Source organism: Thunnus thynnus, chromosome 11, assembly GCF_963924715.1.
Source record: "Thunnus thynnus chromosome 11, fThuThy2.1, whole genome shotgun sequence".
Classification (NCBI taxonomy): Eukaryota; Metazoa; Chordata; class Actinopteri; order Scombriformes; family Scombridae; genus Thunnus; species Thunnus thynnus.
The window spans coordinates 25,080,833-25,093,375 of record NC_089527.1 but is presented as its reverse complement, the minus strand read 5'-3'; the positions used below and the strand labels follow the sequence as shown (position 1 = coordinate 25,093,375).

Sequence of the window (12,543 nt, the reverse complement as noted above, 5' to 3'; positions counted from 1 at the left end):
TATCATGTCATTCATTTTGTGGCGCTCTCTGTTAGTGTTCTTGTCTTATTTTCTACACTTCACTGTTTTAGAGATGCCAAAATAGAAAACCCAGCCCAGTAGTGTGAAATATCCCCTGCAGAGACAATGTGGCCCTGTTACAGATGCATCCGATCTGACAAAAAATCTCTTCTTTGGGCAGTCTGGAAACTCTGAGAACTTACTGATCCAGTGAGTTTTAGGGAATAGGATCCAGGGATGTATCTGCAGCACCAGAAAGTTACAAGGAAAGCAGTGCTATGAGTGCTTATCCACTCCCTTTAAGAGGATCTGTGCTTCCCTTAAAGCAAAGTTAAGTACTTGGGTGGGTAAGTATGTGGATGACATTGGCTGGATTTCAATGCCATTTGGATGCATACAATTCTTTCTACAATGCCCTTGCACGGCTTTTCAACTTATTTGTCTGCTGACATAACGGATCTAATGGGGATTAGAGTAAAGCTGCAGATCAGATAATATAGATAACTCTCACACTAACTACAGCAGGCAACCACAGGTCTTATTTTAGCATCCGTAAAAAATGCAGTGTATTTGTTTCATTTGTCATATTTATCATTTGTATCAGCGTAGAAAGGAAATGGAGTCAGTTGTTTCACACGCACATAAAAAAATATCTCTAATCACTTGCTTATCAACAAACTAGATATAATTCCTGCAGCTTGTGGAACAGGTGCACTTATTGTACATATATAGCTTCTGTGGGTGATATATCCATCATTTCAGTTATTGTTACTGGCAGTGGTGGCACACATCATAAAAACTTAGTGTATATAGTTTCTTATAGATTTAACACTCAACAGAATATAAAATTAAAATTATATCTCTCTCACACACACATATAAAATATTCTGAATATCTTCTAAAATGCTTATTTTGCACATACTTGGACTACATTTTATAGTACATGACCATGGCAATACAGCTTTTCACCACACATTCTACTTGTATAATGATGCATATGACAAATGAAGATATTTTTTAGACTTAAAGATTTCAATCACAAGTTACTGAAGTCCAAAAAAAGTTATAGGAATATTGGACTTCACCACATCAACTTAAAAGATAATATATTAATGTAGTGTTTATGATGCCCCCACATGTCCAGAAACATCTGTTATTGCAGGTTTAAGTAAAATTTTGAACACAGGACTTTTATCAATAATCAAGTTTATTGAATTGTTGCAATAAAATTTTTACTTCAGTAAAATATCTCAACATATTTTCCAACCACTGATCAAAAATATCACAAACCACAGCGATCTTTTGCCATAATCAACTGAATAAAAAAACGTTAGGATTCAAATGGATGATTCACTTGCTGCTACATTTTAACAGCAATAAAAGCATCTAGAAAGTTCTTAGTGTGAATTACACGTGTGTCCCCAAATCCATGTTTGCTCAGCAAGTCTGCATACTGGCTCTCTGTCCTTTCCAGTCCCTCAGTCTGGGCCAGCATGTTAAGAGACTGCAGAGTGGAGTAGGGTGTCTGTCGGTCCAACATGGTCTCAGCTACGAGCACTGCACATCCTACGGCCCAACACAAGAGATTGTTCTGGTGCTTAGTGTATAGGACAATTATACAGTGGCTAATTATACAACATTAAAAATGACAATGTATATACCTCTAACATACACACTTTTTTAATTAGATATTAGATATATCTTTCTATAAATGACTCAAAAAACAACTACCTATATTTGTTGATCAGCAAAAAAAGGGTAGTGCTGAACATTTGTTATTGGTTTACTTGCTTTAGTGACTCATTTCATCATAAAAACAGTCCTGATCTTAGCTTTTGATTTTGGCAAATATTACCAACAATATAAATCACAAGACCTTCTATATAGTCTTGCTGAAAGTGTCATCAGTCAAACTTTGATGCAGAGCATAGCATCCAGGAAGTTGTCTGTATGTCTGACTTGTGCTGTGGTGAAACCATGGCTCTTCAAAAGCAGACTGTATTCTGTTGCGCCTCTCTGTTTCCCCTCGCTCATACTGAGGGCCTGGAGCAGCCCACGACTCGGGCCCCTTCTGTCTTCATCCAGGAAGATCTCACTCAGCAGGAGTCCACAGCCTGGCAGCATGGTGCAAGTGCATGATGTGTATGCAGATTTTTAGAGAACAACAGTAGTGGTCTTGTACTCCCTTATCTCCTTACATTTCTTTGCCTTATGGCAAAAAATGAAGCTCAAGAATAACAAGGGAAACATTAAACCACTATCAAGATTTTGGTATTTTAGTTCTGCTTTGAACTTGCAATCCTCTTGCAATATGTTGTTTTACATTTTGTTGCAATGCAATCATCTCAGCTTGTAAACAGGCTTTTCTATCAGTTTCAGCAGTCATACAAAGGTTACAGAGTCTGCAGGTTTCTGCGGAAACTTAACTAAACAAAAGTTGTTTTCATTTATTAACAATCATTCGACCAGAGCAAGAGATCTAATCAATGAAATCAGTGGCTGCAGTTTTACTGATAGTCTGCAAACTCTAGAGTTTCACATGACTGAGAACATTATACTAATCATATACCATAACAATTCATGGATTGAAATTATTAACATTGATCAGTCAAATGCATAATAAAAAAGATGAAAAGATTGAAATAGCTTTGTGAAATTTACCTGGTGTACATGCATCTGCGATTTTACTCAGCAGGATATGCACTTTCTCGTCTGGCCAGTCATGGAGAATCCTTGCAAGGATGTACAAGTCAGCTTTGGGTAACTCGTCTTTAAAGAAGTCTCCTATTCATACAGTGAGGACAAAGCCATGAGTTAAGCTTACAGAGAGAGTAGGTGTACATTAACAATTTAACTTGACAACCAAGACCAACAGAATAAGCTAATTACACAGCATCAGCTAGCAACACCAACAGTCATGACAGTATTTTAGTGTGGAATCACAAACTGACCTGCTACAAATGATACCCTGTTGTCTGTGTGTTGCGGGTGGAAATGTTCACTCATTTCAACGACGACTGGCAAGTCAAACACCGTCACAGACAAGCCAGGATGGGCTTTAGTAAACTCATAGGCCATGGCACCTGTGCATCCTGGAAAAAAAACAGAAAGATGAAATGCAGAAGAATGGTTTATTATCTATGAAAACTTTTTACTTTTACGTTCTATCTATCCTTACCTCCAAGGTCGCAGGCGGTTTTAAAACGGGAGAGGTCGAAGGCTGTTGCTACAGCTTTTCCCGTAACTTTAGCGATGCTGTGCATGGCATTCATGAATCTCAGTTTGACCTCTTGACTGTTGTAGAAAGTATCCTGTAAATAGAGAAAAATTACCAGAGAAACCAGAAAATAGCATTTATAAAACAATGTCAACTCGATTTTATCCACATTTTAACAAATCTTAGACTGAACTTGGAGATAATCACCTGAAACATATCCTTAGATTTCTTGCCGAAGGCCTTCTCATGCTGGTTGGTTCCCTCCCTCACAGCGCTCTCCAGGTGGGAGAAAAGAGGCCACACAGTGTTGTTACAGTGCTGGATGTAGCCGTGCAGTGAAAAAGGAGCATCTGACAATAAAAACCGCTTTGCCATGTCCGTGTTCTTGTACACTGGCTTCTGGTATTCTGGGAGTGAAGTCAACATAAAACATATGAGATATTTATTTAAAGTTAATGCCTCATCTTGTAATTATCAGCTGAGTGCTGACTAACTTCTCTCTTTGCTCTTCAACAGTCCCAGAGACACACAAGCCTCCAGCAGGCATTCAGTCCCTTTTGTAGAGGCTTTGATCTCCTGGGCCACCTGTGCTGCATCCAGCCCTGGTTTGCTCTGTAGAAGGTCGAACACACACATCTCGGATGCGGTAAACAGTGCCTGGGACATTTTTGGAGAGGCAGAATGGATACAAAGGCAGAGTTTAATTTGTTTTAACGATCAGCTAAGATGATAAAGCAGATTTTATCTTTTATTTTGATGATATCACACAACAAAAACCATGTGCTGGAATCTAGAAACACATGCTAAATGATAAAAACATTGTTTTATCATTTCTGTTCATTAAAAACATTACACCATTTTTTTTTGAGTCTTAAGTTCAGCTAAATGTTTCATTACGTCTTATAGAAGTCAACTACAACATAGATAAACATTCATATTTTGCAATCACAGTTTATTCCTAATTACCTTTGAGGCTTTGAATCCATCCATCAGTTCAATGATTCGCTGCAAATCCTCTCTCTTAGGTCCACTGTCCTCATGCTCTCTCACATTATGCTCAATCAACTGCCCTCTGTTGGTTGTCAGTGGTAATGTTGTATTCTCAGAGCCTCTGAGCTCAGCCTCTCTCTCATCTGTGTGTTTAGACAAGCTGTTGAGCAATGTCCAGGAACTCTCACCCACTTCACTTTCACTGCCTTTCCGTTTGACCTATAAAAAGGAGAGATCAGCTCTTATAAATAAGGAGAAAACAGTAACAAATTGTGCTCTTTGGGTGAGAAAAGCAAACCTTATGGATGGGACTGGCTGAAGGGCTGCTCTGGGTGTGCTTTGTTTGACTGGCAGAGGGACTGTTGGGTCTGGGGTTGGATGAGGAGCTGTGTTTCGATGAAGCTGGCAGGTTGGATGGAGGCTGAGTGAGTATCAAGTGTGTGCCGTTGTGGTTTAAATGGACAGAGCCACTTTCCTGATCCAAGGAGGGACAGCGGTTGTAAATAAGGTCCAGCTGTTTGCAGAAGTGGTTGAGGGGGAAACCCACAACATTGAGGAAGTCTCCATGGACGTACTCCACCAGCATGCCACCAAGAGCTTGAATACCGTAGCCGCCAGCCTTGTCCCTGACACACACAGACAAACATTTCATTTCAACATACAGTGCTGCTTCAAAGTTTGTGAACCCTTTAGAATTTGCTCTATTTCTGCATGAATGTGACCTAAAACGTGATCAGACTTCCATTCAAGTCCTAAAACTAGATAAAGAGACATCAGTTAAACAAATGAGACAAAAATCTTACACTTCTTCGGTTCTGAGTTGTACCAGCAAATTCTACAGGAAAATGTCAAGGTATCTGTCTGTGAACTGAAGCTCAACAGAAAGTGGGTCATGCAGTAAGACAACAACACTAAACGCACAAGTCATTCAACCAAAGAATGGTTAAAGAAGAAGAAAGATAATGTTTTGGAGAGGCCGAGTCATAGTCCTGACCTTAATCCTATAGAAATGCTGTGGAAGGACCTGAAGCATGTAGTTCATGCAAAGAAGCCCACCAACATCCCTGAGTTGAGACTGTTCTGTAAGGAGGAATGACCTAAAATTCCTCCAAGCCAATGTGCAGAGCTAATAAACAGTTACCAGAAACATTTGGTTAAAGTTATTGCTGCAAAAGAGGGTCACACCAGTTACTGAAAGCAAGGGTTCACATACTTTTGCCCCTCACAAATATGTGAGATTGGATAATTTTCCCCAATAAATAAATGAAAAAGATGAAAAAAATGACATTTTTTTGTCTCATTTGTTTAATTGGGCTCCCTTTATCTAGTTTTAGGACTAAATATCTGATCATGTTTTAGGTCATATTAATGCAGAAATACAGAAAATTCTAAAGGGTTCACAGACTTTCAAGCAGCACTGTATAACAATACAAAAACACTATACACAAAGGGTTTGTATGTATGTATGATACGTTCCTCAAATGCAGAGCAAATCAAACAATACACTCACTGACCTCACTCCAGATTTTCTATCTTGCTGACACAATCACTTCATGTCAAATAGGACAAGACAAACAGAGCTGGAATAAAACTGTGGCATCAAAGTCCAACAAGCAAAAAGTCCATGATGCTCATATCCAGTGAACATGACCTCCACTGATTAAATGCTTGGTGCGGTTACTACACCGAAAGAAAATCAATAGTTCTTACATGTATGAAAGTTCAGGCCATCATACTCACATGGGTTCACCACTATTGATGTACTCCCACAGCATATCTTCTGAGAGATCAGCAAACTTCACCTTTGTTTCTTCGTAGAAGTCTATTAACTGGTAATCAACCTCTTCGTCTGAGGGACAGGGGAGTTTAGAAATGAAATGTGTCCACTCATGGAAGCACTATACTACAGTGTAAATGATCCATTGCTTCATCAAATTTCAACAGAAAAACAACTGCAACAATTATTCACTTACTTTCTTTCTCATGGCAGAGGATAATAGCCACACCTGTGAAGACACTGTGCTCTTTACCACTCAAGCTGGAGCAGGAAAAAAAAGAAGAGAGGAATTGTAAACAAGGCTCTGACTGTTTTATGTCTGTAATGTAATGAAATAATGTAAAATTATACTGACCTTGACAGCATTCTGTAAGCATCTTGCTTGTCCACTGGCTTCTCCAGAATCATGCCATCTACAGTCTGTGGAAATAAAAAAACATCAGCTGAAAGTGAACAGGAAACATGCAACATACAGTATACTGCAGACAGTAAGTCATCTTCCTCCTCTTACCACAATAGTGTCGGCTCCAATTACTATGTCTGGAGTCTTCAGGTGTTTCTGAAACAAATTAATACAAAATATGTTATCAATATGTCATACTACAGAAAAAATATATACTGTATATAGTCATATAAAAAGTAGATTAACTCACAAAGGGCATCCTCCTGGCCACCTCCAGAGCCTTCTGCTTGGCTGTCTCAACAGCATACTCATGAGGTGCTTTGAAAAGTCCCTTGTCAAGTGTTTCTTTAAACCAAGATGGTACCACTTCAAATCGTAAGCCCTGATATGTAGGAGATTACAAAACAACAATAAAACATTCATATTAATGTTATTATCATTCAATGTAAGAGGTGTGACAAAGCATTCATCATACATTTAGCCCAAAGATCTGAAACCTTACTGTTAGGTCTACAAATTGACACAGATACCCCAAACCCCTTAAATAAAGAGTTTGAGCTCCTTTAAGGTGGAGGTGTAGACTCTTCAGGGCCAGGTGCAATAGACAGAGACACTACTATTTGGGATGTGTAATAAAATCACTTAATTTGCAACCTCTATACTAATTACCAGCACTGCAGCGCTGAAACTATATGCTACATTACAATACATTAAAGTGTATTCTGATTTATTGATTTTACCTGTTTTAATTCATTTTTACTTACTGTGATCACTTATTGTTTAACTGCTATAGTGTGTTACTTTTTCTATTACTTTAACTTTTGGATGACTCTGCTTTGACGTGTATATTTTTCCTATAATGCAAGCCATATTTCCCAGTAGGATATGTAAAGAAATAGGTTTGATTTGTATAGTAATATGTATATGATCCAATAAAATGATTCCAGCATTAGGAGAGTTGTCGAGCTGTCTGAGTATAAATTACTTTCATTTTCTGATTTGAAAAATAAGAGTTTTATGATCTAAAAGTGGACTCATGGGCCAGTAGAGAGTCCAACTCCAAATATACAGTTTTATGTGTTCACGATCAAACAAATTGTGCATACCATGATAAATATACAAATCCAATGAATTAAACCAGGTCGGACACATACCGCATTGCGGAGAATCTCCTGTCTCCTAGGAGAAGCACTTGCCAGCACAACCAGTTTACCAACAAGCTTGGAAATGACAGGGTTCAGCACCATGGTGGTCTTCTTGTCTTACTGCCCTGAGGGTGATGAACAGAGTTAAACATTACAGATGTGGCCTAGTTAATGTCAGAGGCTCGATTACATGATCGACATAACATCAAATTTGATAATCAATTTGTAATTTAAGTCATTTATCATGATGCCAAACATTGCTGCTGAGTCCTGCTTTTCAAATGTGAATATTTGCAGCTTTTCTCTATTTCACATTATTGTAAATTGAATATATTTTGGGATTTAGACTGACGGTTGGACAAAACAATTTTCACTTTGGGCTCCGGAATATTGCGATGGACGGTTTTTTCTATCTTCTAAACATATTGTAAAAATAATTGACGAATTAGCTTATAATAAACACAATTAAAGGTAAATGCTGCATTAGGCCTATATTTCTCATACATGTGATACAGTACTGATTTAAAAGAACACAATGTATTGCTGTAAGTATTGTAGATACATTTCCATTAAGTATAGTAAAAGTAAAGTAGTATAGTAAAGACATCGCAAGTATTCTCTGATATGTGGCGTCTTTGAAAGTAGCTCAGGTAAACATGTAACGTTATATAAGCATATGCCTAATTTACTAATTTAACAAACATAGCACACACCTCTGCTGTCCTACTTAACTACATATTAACTTGGTGTTAGCTATGTCAGTTAATATCAGCTAACTTTGTTTTGAGGACTTAGTGTCCTGAAAAAGCTCCTGTATCAACATGTTAACGTAACGCTACTGTAAGGACGTCGGTTAGCCAGTTTACCCACAGCAGCATGAACACAGTCACTTTGAAACCATCTTTCATGGTCGGAACATTACATTTATTACAGTAAACATACAGTATACCATTTAGCTTACCTGCACAAGTCAGGAAACGGCGAGTGGACGGCTTGCAACGACAACCAGCATGACGACGCATACGTGATGACGTTTTATACTGTGGGCGGATCTACCAATCGCAGACAGAGGAGCAGCACGTGGTGCATAGCATGAGACAATAACCATAACCATAACAATGACGAGAGGAGGAATACTTTTTCTATTATTTATTTATTTATTTTTCATTATTATTATCAATTGCACACTGCATATACCCCTGGTCAATATTTTGTAGGGTACATTTCATCTTATTCTCTTCTATTTAAAATGTAAACCTACAGCAGCTCTTCTCACTTAGAATATATTTTACATTTGTACATTTACATTTACAATTGTAAATCCTGTCTTTTTTTATATTATTTAGGATTACTTCATTTTGTGTATATGTTTGACTGTTATGCATTACAACAACAACAAAGCAAACCTACATGGCAATAAGCCGTTTCTGATTATCTTTTGTTGGAAAAAAAGAAACGAAAAATGATGAAAAGAGGAACTTATTTATTATTTACCGAGGCATTAACATATACAATGTTAAAATTACATTAATCCAGCTATACTTGGACAAAGAAGGCTTATGTAATATATAGACTTTATTGATATTTTATTTACACTCATACATGCTACATCTGGCCAGATAATCGTTTGGGTGACAGATAAAATACACAGTTCTTTAAAAACAAATATTCTCTAAAAAACACAAATAATAATGGAAAAACAAAGATAAAGTTTGAAAAGAGATTCAGCTCCTGCCAATATTCACTTATTCTGCAATACACATAAAGAAAAGAAATGAAGTAAAAATATGTTGAAAGAGGGTGACACAGGGTAACCACTAAGACACTCTCTCTATCTCTCTCTCTCCCTCACTTTCTTTTTCACTGTTTCTCTCCTGTTTTTCTGTTTCTCTCATTCCCTCTTTCTATACTCTGCTGTGCTGCTGCACCAAATTGCTGTGTTCAGTCTCACGACCTTCTGTAGTGCAGTGTCCAGAGTATATGCTCTCTCTATTCTCCATCTTTGAGTCCCCACTACTCAAGATCTGCAGATTGATGATCTGTCTCAGCTTTTGTCTGAAGTCCTTGCAAGCAAAGTAGTAAATGAACGGATCAAGGCAGCTATTCACACAGCTAAAACAGAGAGACAGTTTGTAGGCCATGTAGAGAGACTTCTGATAGAAGAGTCTCATCACAGTGTGAGTCAAGAGGAGGATGTTGTTGGGAGCAAAGCATAGGGTGAAGACCAGGAGAACAATGAAGGCTAGACGTATCGCTCTCTCTTTCTGGGCTGTCCTGGAATCACTGGCCAGTTTGTGTATGACACTGACATAACAGAATACCGTGACACAGAAAGGGAAGAGGAAGAGGACAAACACCATGCTGAAGAGGAAGGCCACCCAGGCCAACAGGGACGGGAGCATGTCTTTCTTAAGCACGTCAAAGCATGTGGTAATCCCCAGTTCAGGAATGTTATAGGTCAGGTCTGTGGTCATCAGCGGGTACAGAACGCTCAGTACCATAGCCCACATGAGGAGGCAGCTGATGACAGCGATGGACTTCCTCCCCCTGGTCTCTCTGAACAGCATGGGCCTGACGATGCCAAGGTAGCGGTCAATACCAATGGCCATCATGGTCAGGATGGAACAATACATATTGGTGTAGAAGACAAGGGTAAGGAAACTGTGGGTGGATACATAGAAAAAGGATTTTATTTAATCACTGGTCAAAGCAAAATCATGATTAAAAAGTTTGAAGGAAAAGTTTGACATTTTGGGAAATGTGTTTTTTGCTTTCTTGCCAAGAATTAGATGAGAAGATGGGTAGACATAGCAGCCACTTTTTTGTACAGACTAAACAAACGAGATATAATGTGTTAATTAGTGAGCTTTAGAGGTGTTTGTATGTGAATTTGTTACTTTTGGACAGAGGAAGGCTAGCGGTTCCCCCCTGTTTCCAGTCTTTACGCTAAGATAAACTAACTGACTGCTGGCTGTACCTTCCTATTTATCACACAGACAAGAGAATGGTATCGATCTCATCATCTAACCCCTGGCAAGAAAGTGAGTAAACCTACTTCTCAAAATGTCGAACTATTCCTTTAAGAATGTCCTAAATCAATGAAAGTTGAAAACATCATAAGAGACAATTTCTCCCAAATTTCAATGAATTTCTGTTAAGGACATCCTTCATCGATACTTTCAGCAGTGTCCAGCAAACACAAAGGATACCTGCACATGTTGGGTCCTAGATTCCAATGGTATCCTTGGAGCTGGTAGGCGATCTGGAAGGGCAGGGCAGTGCCCAGGGCCAAGTCGGTGAGGGTGAGATTAATCATGAAGATGATGGAGGGAGTCTTAGGAGACGTGTGGAAGAGGAGGAGCCACATGGAAAGGCCATTTCCTACCAGGTTAATGGCAGTAACCAAAATGTACATGACAGAGATGGTGATGCTGGTGTTTACATCCTGAAACAGGTTCAGGGTGGCGTTGTCTAGTTTGGTGCTGCTTGAATTCGACATGATTGGAGGGGAGCTGCCTCTCATCACCTGTGTGCCATAAATCAACAAAGGCTTCAATGAGGCTTGTGGTAGTGTTAATTTTTCTTACAAAATACAGGCAGGAATAAAGCAGTATCATGTACATCTTAATTTATGCGTATCATGTTATCATTTGGTAATGTCTGAATGTATGAGAAAAATATTAGATATCATAAACCACAAGAAAAAAAATCTTCTTAAGCAAGAGTGGTGCATACAACTGTGCAAAACTGATTGAACTCAAAAGTGTGAAACAGATAGTGTTGCATTCATTTCATGATTCCACTGCTCTGTTTTGTTGATTGCGTGACAGTAGCACATGTGTCGGGTGGAGTTTTCACACAGGAAAAGGACACGCTCGATTTGTGGTGACAAGAGCCAACTGTCGCTCAAGGTGGCTCGTGCGATCGGCACATGTAAATCTGGCTGTGAAGTAGACTGCCAGTGAAGATATTATAAAAAAGCTTAAACCAAGAGCTTAAACAACAAGTCTAGTTGCAGAAAATGGAAAACAAAACTGAATTCTATCTCAGTGCCTTGAGGAAATTCACAAATCAACACAGACGAGAAATACACTTTCACTAGACACTTTCTCTCGCATGTTGTGCGCATGGTGGTTTGGAGGGAATTACCACAAACCAAATAAGCAGAAGACGCACTTAACTTCAATGAGCCATTGTAACATTCAGTGGAAGTTATGCAATGGAAAGTACACTATTACCACAATGATCAGGAGGATCACTACATCATGCTCAAGTATTTTGACAGATCAGGAAAACATATTGGATTGCAATAATGAATATTTGTAAGTTCTTTTTTTCTCTACTTTCTCTCCGTAAGAGTATTTGTTGCATCGCTGTCCACTAATGAGGACTGAATGTTTCTCTATATATACTAATATATGATGTTTTTACATTTGTATTATTTATGAGTGTGCAATTATCTATTTGTGTGTGTCAAATGCTATGTACTATGCACACCATACTAATATTGCAGCATGGATGTAAGTCAGACATTTATTTCTTGTGACTACTCTTTGTTAAAAAGAAGAAACATGTTGAAAACATGGTACAGTTTTTTTCTTTTTTCACTAAAAATACTAAGTCAAGTCTATTTTTACTGGGCACCTTTAAAAACAACAAATGTTTAAAGTTAAAAGTAGAGATCTATACAAAAAAAATCACACTAAAAATAAAGAAATATTGACACGCGGTGCATCGTAAGTCCATTTCAAGACAATATTAACTTAAATTATATAAAGTATAAGTACTGATAAACCTTAGTAAAAGTCAGTTGTACACTCACCTCTATGAACGCAGTGGTAGACCAGAGGGAAGTCAGGTAGGCAGACGAGTGTCAGTTGCAGACTAAGGTACAGATATTGACTGCTGAGGAAATGAGGTTTGTGCATTTGACAGCGAGAGATAAAGAGAGGAAATGGATCATGTGACAATCTCTATCCTATACCAACTGAAGAAACTGCCAACACATTAC

The 12,543-nt window shown here is 38.3% G+C and overlaps 2 protein-coding genes across 5 annotated transcripts; both read right to left on the bottom strand.

Annotated features, from left to right (window-relative positions):
* Window positions 1-1,189: 1,189 nt before the first annotated feature.
* Window positions 1,190-8,572, bottom strand: asmtl (acetylserotonin O-methyltransferase-like). 4 transcript variants are annotated; one of them, XM_067604076.1, is made up of 16 exons: window positions 8,494-8,572; window positions 7,542-7,657; window positions 6,638-6,769; window positions 6,496-6,543; window positions 6,340-6,404; window positions 6,181-6,245; window positions 5,948-6,056; window positions 4,506-4,833; window positions 4,184-4,426; window positions 3,712-3,874; window positions 3,425-3,624; window positions 3,179-3,311; window positions 2,952-3,092; window positions 2,662-2,784; window positions 1,960-2,114; window positions 1,301-1,566 (listed from the first exon to the last, which is right to left on the bottom strand). In XM_067604076.1, exons 2-16 carry the CDS (start codon window positions 7,632-7,634, stop codon window positions 1,549-1,551), a joined length of 2,016 nt encoding a protein of 671 aa, XP_067460177.1. In that variant the 5' UTR covers window positions 7,635-7,657; window positions 8,494-8,572; the 3' UTR covers window positions 1,301-1,548. The 4 variants fall into 4 exon arrangements, with proteins under 4 accessions (XP_067460176.1, XP_067460177.1, XP_067460174.1 ...); XM_067604074.1 differs by having other exon boundaries at window positions 1,427-1,566; window positions 1,877-2,114; XM_067604075.1 differs by lacking the exon at window positions 1,960-2,114 and having other exon boundaries at window positions 1,190-1,566.
* A 426-nt stretch (window positions 8,573-8,998) lies between these two features.
* Window positions 8,999-12,457, bottom strand: p2ry8 (P2Y receptor family member 8). Its single transcript, XM_067604072.1, has 3 exons — window positions 12,355-12,457; window positions 10,742-11,058; window positions 8,999-10,193 (listed from the first exon to the last, which is right to left on the bottom strand). The coding sequence occupies exons 2-3, from the start codon at window positions 11,053-11,055 to the stop codon at window positions 9,437-9,439; spliced, it is 1,071 nt and encodes a 356-aa protein (XP_067460173.1). The 5' UTR covers window positions 11,056-11,058; window positions 12,355-12,457; the 3' UTR covers window positions 8,999-9,436.
* Window positions 12,458-12,543: the final 86 nt, after the last annotated feature.

What these genes read in the sequence shown, in the direction of transcription:
- asmtl (XM_067604075.1), bottom strand. Translation starts at nt 7,634, where the DNA reads ATGGTGCTGAACCCTGTCATTTCCAAGCTTGTTGGTAAACTGGTTGTG. An exon ending in AGGAGATTCTCCGCAATGCG is followed by an intron (nt 6,770 to 7,541) that starts GTATGTGTCCGA and finishes CCTACATATCAG; the next exon opens with GGCTTACGATTTGAAGTGGT. An exon ending in TTGGAGCCGACACTATTGTG is followed by an intron (nt 6,405 to 6,495) that starts GTAAGAGGAGGA and finishes TTATTTCCACAG; the next exon opens with ACTGTAGATGGCATGATTCT.
- p2ry8 (XM_067604072.1), bottom strand. Translation starts at nt 11,055, where the DNA reads ATGAGAGGCAGCTCCCCTCCAATCATGTCGAATTCAAGCAGCACCAAA. An exon ending in CTAGGACCCAACATGTGCAG is followed by an intron (nt 10,194 to 10,741) that starts GTATCCTTTGTG and finishes ATCCACCCACAG; the next exon opens with TTTCCTTACCCTTGTCTTCT.